The sequence below is a fragment of the Emiliania huxleyi genome, assembly GCF_000372725.1.
Source record: "Emiliania huxleyi CCMP1516 unplaced genomic scaffold EMIHUscaffold_298, whole genome shotgun sequence".
NCBI lineage: Eukaryota > Haptophyta > Isochrysidales > Noelaerhabdaceae > Emiliania > Emiliania huxleyi.
In genome coordinates this window covers 76,099-82,537 of record NW_005199785.1, presented here as the reverse complement: position 1 = coordinate 82,537, position 6,439 = coordinate 76,099, and the positions used below count along the sequence as shown (strand labels likewise).

Genomic DNA, 6,439 nt, shown 5'->3' with positions numbered 1-6,439 from the left:
ATCTCTGACCGCCACCGTTCCATGCTGCCTAATGAATGAAAGGAACGCTGCGCGAGCGTATAGAAGCGCTCTCGACCTCGTCATCGCAGCCTGCACGGCAGCGCTGGCGGGCGCGATGAGCATCGTGCCACTTGACCCGAGACGGGTCGCAGGCGTCGTACCGAGCGCGTCGAGACCGTCTCCTGATGTGATCTGCACGGGTGAGTCACGTCGGCGTCAAAGGAGCGACGTGCGACCTGTCAGAGCTTGATCATCCAATCACAGCTGCCTCTGCGCGTCCTGGGGATGTACCTTTGTTGCGCGCCGGAGACGACTCGACGCCGCTGAGATTGGAGATCAAGCTCTGACAGGTCGCACGTCGCTCCTTTGACGCCGACGTGACTCACCCGTGCAGATCACATCAGGAGACGGTCTCGACGCGCTCGGTACGACGCCTGCGACCCGTCTCGGGTCAAGTGGCACGACGCTCATCGCGCCCGCCAGCGCTGCCGTGCAGGCTGCCACGACGAGGTCGAGAGCGCTTCTATACGCTCGCCCAGCCTTCCTTTCCATTCCATTAGGCAGCCTGGAACGGTGGCGGTCAGAGGCAAAGCCTACGAGGGGTGGTGGAACCACATGTCACGGCTACTGCCGGCTCGACCCCACGATAGCCTCCGAAGGCTGGAACGAAGTGTGGGTTTCGCGCAATCTCTTGACTATGTACCTCTCTGAGCGCTGTGGTCGCCGCAGACTGGCTCCAACTTGACGGCAGCATGGAGACGTGATGCCTGCATGCCGCCGTCAAGTCGAAATCGACATGCAGCTCGATGGTTTGCCCGAACAGGTACGTAGCGGCGTTTCTGGCGACAACCCTGGGGGGTCGACGGGCCCCCGGGGGCGACGGGGGTGCTCTCCGGCCGCGGCGGCCGAAAACGGGGACCTCTATTACGGTCTATTAATGAAGTGATGCACTTGATGCAAGGGTGCCATTGTGCTCTACTACAAAAGTTGTGTAAGATGCCCAAGTCTCAGACGCTGGATCCTTAGCGGAGCTGAGTTCTGACGGTGTGAAGACGAGCAACCGGAGTGACGACCGGGACCGGGCCGCACGCCGGGAGTGCCCCGACTAGCAGTGACGGGCGCGGACGAGCGAATGAGAGGTCGCTATCTGTGGAAGATGTGTTGTTAGGGACTAGGACTGCTCTCTCTCTCTCTCTCTCTCGTGCGTATGCTGTGCTCGCAGTGAAACTCGTGCTCCACCGCAACTTGCCCCGCAGCGAGCGGCTATTCACATAAACGCACAACCCCGGGCCCCGAAATCGCACAGTGACAGTCAGACATGCAAACAGGGTCCCAGGGAAGGCAAGAAAAAACCTTATCGCGCGCGCTTTATGCCGACTCGGAGGCCGCACCGGTCATGCGCGCAGCCGGAGAGAGAGGGAGGCGCTCAATCGCCGAACTCGGCGAGCGCCTCCATCGTCTCCGCTTCGTACGCGCCCTCCTCCCAGCAATTGAGCGCCTCCTGCACCCCCGCGGCTATCTATTCACATGAAATTGCACGCCGTTTTTCACTGCTGGTTTTCACATGAAATTGCATGCACGCCGATTTCTGCCCGATTCCCAGGAAGCCGCCCTCGCCCTCGCCCATCTAAGCGGCCGACCCCTCGCCCTCGCGCCTCGCCCACCCCCTCGCCCTCCGCCTCGCCCACCCCTCGCCCTCGCGCCTCGCCCACCCCTCGGCCCTCGCTCTCGCGCCTCGCCTCGCCCACCCGCCCGCCTCTCGTTCTCGCCCCCCCTCGCAGCCATGCTCTTCTTCGTGCTCGGTGTTCAGCCAGTCCAGCCGCCGGGGGCCCCGCCAGAATTGCCCCCGAGCTCGCCGCCGCCACGACCCCCTTCGCCGCCCCCGTCACCGCCGCCGCCCCTGCCACCGCCGCCCTCGCCGCCGCCGCCGTCTCCGCCCCCGTCACTCCCGCCGCCCCCGTCGCTCCCGCCGCCCCTGTCGCCCTCGGAGTGCTACCCCGGCATCGAGGGCGGGTTCAGCTGCCCGCCCGGGTACTACAGCTTCACGGACCTTGAGACGGGCGACGGCTCCCCAGGCGCCTGCCGAACGTTTACCTGCGGGCCGGGCGAGTACCACGCGCAGAAGCGCATCACCACTCCCGAGGCATGCGAGGAGGCGTGCACCGAGGCGAGGGGTGCGGAGTGCAGGGCGTTCGAGTGGTATCCGAAAGACCCCCGCAATCTCCCGTCGGGAGCGCCGTGCGAGCTGCACCGCGACACGCCCGTTCAAACCGCGTCCGAGTGCGGAGAGACCGGCCAACCCCTCGAGCACTGCTGCTGCGTCAAGGCAGATCAAGGCGTTGTATGACCGGCACACATTAAAGCCGACTGGCCACTTGCGTGATTGTTTAGGACCTTAGATGAGAGACTGATAGTTTGTCGCCGCGCCGAGGCGTCGTCCTTCGTGATTCGAGCATTCTCCTTCGTGGCTTGAGAGCAGCTCCATGCTCATATGTGTGTATGCTCCCCCCCTTTTTGCATAGCTGGTACCACTTCGTAAAGCCGTGGTACGGCTTTACACACATGACTCATGAGCTACATCGTTCTGGACGCCGGGGTGTAACCGCCCCATGATGAATGAAGTACTACGGCGGCTTTATGAGATAACGGCAACGCCGCCAACGGGATCTCGGGAAACTCTCCCTGTCTCTGAAAATATCTCTGAGCGGTGTACGCGGCTCTGTTTGTTTCTAGCTGCAATATCCCCAGCCATGCCAATATGAGCGGCGGTCCACCAATCGAAGAGAAGAATCTCAAAATCTCTCGAACTCTCCCAATCGACTGCGCACGCGCCGCATCTCAGTACTCAGATCTCTATTCTCTTCTAAGCCACTGTCTCAATCAAACAACGTCCAATGGTGGGGAGGAGGGGCGCGGCGGCGCGGCTGGTCGCGCCGCGGGCCAACGTCGAGGGAGGCACACACAGTGCGCTGCGCGCCCACCAAGCCGGCGCTCCGGTTCGCAGACGTCCACAGCAACTCGTCGTCGAGCCGCGCCTACCCCGTCCCAAAGGCGTGGTATGCGTGCAGTGTTGTGTGGGGCACAGAAGCTCGTCGTCGAGTCGCGCCTACCCCGTCCCAAAGGTGTGGTATGCGTGCAGTGTTGTGTGGGGCACAGAGCAGCTCGTCGTCGAGTCGCGCCTACCCCGTCCCAAAGGTGTGGTATGCGTGCAGTGTTGTGTGGGGCACAGAGCAGCTCGTCGTCGAGTCGCGCCTACCCCGTCCCAAAGGTGTGGTATGCGTGCAGTGTTGTGTGGGGCACAGAGCAGGCACCGGCCTGCCAGGCCACGGGCACAGAGGCGTACTTGGGAGGCAGTGGGAGTAGCTCCCCAGTGCTCGTCGGCAGTCGGGAGGGAGGGGGAGGGGGAGGGAGGGAGGGAGAGGGCGAGAGAGGGAGCGCGCCGCCGCCGCGACGCTGCCGCCGGCGTCGACTCGCTTCCAGGTCCGCACGGCGGCGAGGCGGCGCCGCCCCACGTCGATCTGCAGCTCCGTCACGCGCGCGCGGCGCATGTAGCAGCTCCGCCCGCCGTCGTCGCACCTGGGGCGCATTATACTCGTGGGTGTGGGTGTGGGTGTGGGTGTGAGGGTGGGGGGTGGGTGTGAGGGTGGATGTGGGTATGAGGGTGGGGGTGGGGATGAGGGTATCTCGACGTGCCGCCCTCTCATCGACCGGTCGCTAGAGGGAAACAGGCCGGGAGGGCTGGGCAGTGATACCGAATAGGTAAAAGGCCCGGCACAGCTGTGAGCGCTGTCAGAGCGGTGTTTCGACACCGATATCGTTCAAGGAGAACGCTGATTCAAAATCCGCTGTTCACACTTCACCTGCCGTATGCGGTGAAGCCGGGCGACCCCTCGTAGCAGAGCTGCACCCCCTGCCACGCGGCACAAAAGTCGTTTGTGTGGTCGTGGCCTACACTTCTCAACAAGGATGACTGGTGAGCACAGCCGCTCCGAACTCAGAGAGGCGTTTGAGCGGGTCGTGGCCTACACTTCTCAACAAGGATGACTGGTGAGGCACAGCCGCTCCGAACTCAGAGAGGCGTTTGAGCGGGTCGTGGCCGCAAAAGCCGGCGACGACGCCCCCCTCCTTGAGCGCGGGGAAGACGCGCGGGTTCGGCCCGTCGCTGCAGACCGGCTCGCGCATCTCGCCCGACATTGGCACCCCCGCAGCGACCGCCGCCTGAATCTCGGGCGATATCGGGCGATCTACGGCAATCTCGGGCGATCTCGGGCGTCCTCACAGCGACCGCCGCCGAGTCTCGAGCTCGATAAATCTCGGCAAATCTCGGCACGCCTCGATCTCGGTCAAGCTCGGCGAGTCTCTCGGCTCATCGCGATCTCGGGCAATCTCGGGGCTCGTGCTCGGGGCGACCTCGTACTCGTGCAGCGGAATGTGGTAGAAGGCCAGCGTCGGCACGCGCGGCAAGGAGCCCACCGTCTCGACAAACCAGGCGAGCTGGGCGTCGCTGATCATCTGCCGCACGTGGTCCTACGTGCTGAACACCAACCTCAGGGCGGGAAGGCGGTATTGTGCAGTGTCTTCAGAGCACCGCGTGAATGTAACGGATAGGAAGACAGTGAATACCGCTGAATACAGCGGAATACGTGCCTCTCGAGTGCTGGTTGGGATGCAGGAATGCGCATTCTCTGCTTCTACGCGCGTAGTCCTTCCGGCTGTCGAAAAAGACGAGCCGCGCAACCACCAACTTGCCGCCCGCCGCCTCGCCCTCTTTGCTCGGCTCAGACCGCCCGGAGGCGTTGAGCTCGGGCGCACCCTTCTCCCCGTCCACCGCACGCCGCGCGTCTGGCGCGGCCACATGCGCCGGCATCGCCGCCTCGCCCGCCGCCGCCGCGCCCGCCGCGACGACGTCGAGGTAAAAGTTGCCCGGCGATCCCTTCACCGGCCCGTGCTCGGTCAGCGAGCCGCGCAGCGTCGTGACGTACGCGAGCACCTCGTCGCGGCTCAGCGTCGACTCCTCGTCGTGGTTGCCGAGCGAGGCGGCCCAAGGCCGCGCGCCGGCCACGCCGTACAGCTGCGCCATTGCGAGCTGCGGTGGAGAAGAGTCGCCGTCGATGACATCGCCAGTGAATGCGACCAGGTCCGGCCGCTCAACGTGCAGCACCGAGGCGAGGAACTGCGTCGTGTTCCTGTGCGTGCAAGGACCGGCGCCTCGCGGCACGTCTTCGCAGGCTGTGGCGAACGGGTGGTAGTGCGCGTCCGACACGTGCACGAGCCGCAGCGTTCCCGACTCGCCGACGCTCACCGTTCTCTGGCCAAGCAGCAAGAGCGGAGCTTGCAGCATGAAAGAGCACGCTGGCCCACTTGCGCTGACCGCCCACACCAGCTTCCTCGTAGTCGTAGCCGCCTTCTTGGGGGAAACACACCACCAGCGCTTTCGCTCACAGGGTTCCAACTTTTTCCGGGGTATGGTATGGTAAAGCCCAAAGGGTGGGGGGGTATGGTCCTGACCGCCCGAGGCCGGCAGCCGGGAGGCTGGGTCTGTCAGCAGGCGGGGGGGTATGGTCTCGAGGTGGGTTGCGCGATGGTACCATACCATACCCCGCAAAAAGTCCGAACCCAGGGGTGGGCTTAAACCTAACCTGGGCCTGTGGGCTTGGGGCGCACCCCATCCCGCTCATCAACGCAAACACTAGCAAGGTCAGAGAGGTTCTGCTCGGAGTTCTCTCTCATGTCAGCAGTCCGGACAAGCGCAACAACTTCAACCTGCTGCTCCACGAGACGTTCGGCGGCGGCTTCTCGCCCACCGCCGTTCTCAAGCTGCGCCGCCTCGCGCGCAAAGTCGCGCGCGGCAGCGTCGACCGCACACAGCCTACTCGCCCAAGTACTCGCTCTCTTTTATGTCCCACCATGCAGTGCTCCAAGTGCAGAGCGCATCTCTCTCTCTGTTGTGCGAGGCGTGAACCGCGCCATTCGCTCTCACCTGGCAACCCTGTCTGCACGTCTCGCGCGCGCGTGAACAGGGCTCCAGGCCCCAAATGACGTGTGAGTGTTAGAGTTGTTTGGTATTGCTAAAAATCTCTCTCTCTCATACATAGGATTGAGAGCAGGCCTCGCTCTCAATCCTAGAAGTCGAAGGATTGTGAGCAGCACTCCTCGCAATCGTAGCATCTCTGTGCGACTGTGTCGCACCCACGCTCGCAATCCTACGTCTTCTTTCTAGGACTAAGAGCAGCTCCGCTCCCAAGGTGACTGGTGACGCCTACGACTACTACCAGCGCGCTCGCAATCCGAGCAAAGCCTAGGATTGCGAGCAGCTTTGCTCACAATCCGAGCAACATGCCTCCGATTGCGAGCAGTAGCGCTCGCAATCCTACATCTTGTACAGTAGGACTATGAGCGGCGGCGCTCACAATCGTACCCAAGATCCAAGGATTGACTA

The 6,439-nt window shown here is 63.5% G+C and overlaps 1 protein-coding gene across 1 annotated transcript; it reads right to left on the bottom strand.

Annotated features, from left to right (window-relative positions):
- Positions 1–2,527: 2,527 nt before the first annotated feature.
- Positions 2,528–5,374, bottom strand: EMIHUDRAFT_458083 (hypothetical protein). Its single transcript, XM_005775643.1, has 5 exons — positions 4,706–5,374; positions 4,098–4,527; positions 3,861–3,948; positions 3,441–3,576; positions 2,528–3,035 (listed from the first exon to the last, which is right to left on the bottom strand). Exons 1-2 carry the CDS (start codon positions 5,339–5,341, stop codon positions 4,276–4,278), a joined length of 888 nt encoding a protein of 295 aa, XP_005775700.1. The 5' UTR covers positions 5,342–5,374; the 3' UTR covers positions 2,528–3,035; positions 3,441–3,576; positions 3,861–3,948; positions 4,098–4,275.
- Positions 5,375–6,439: the final 1,065 nt, after the last annotated feature.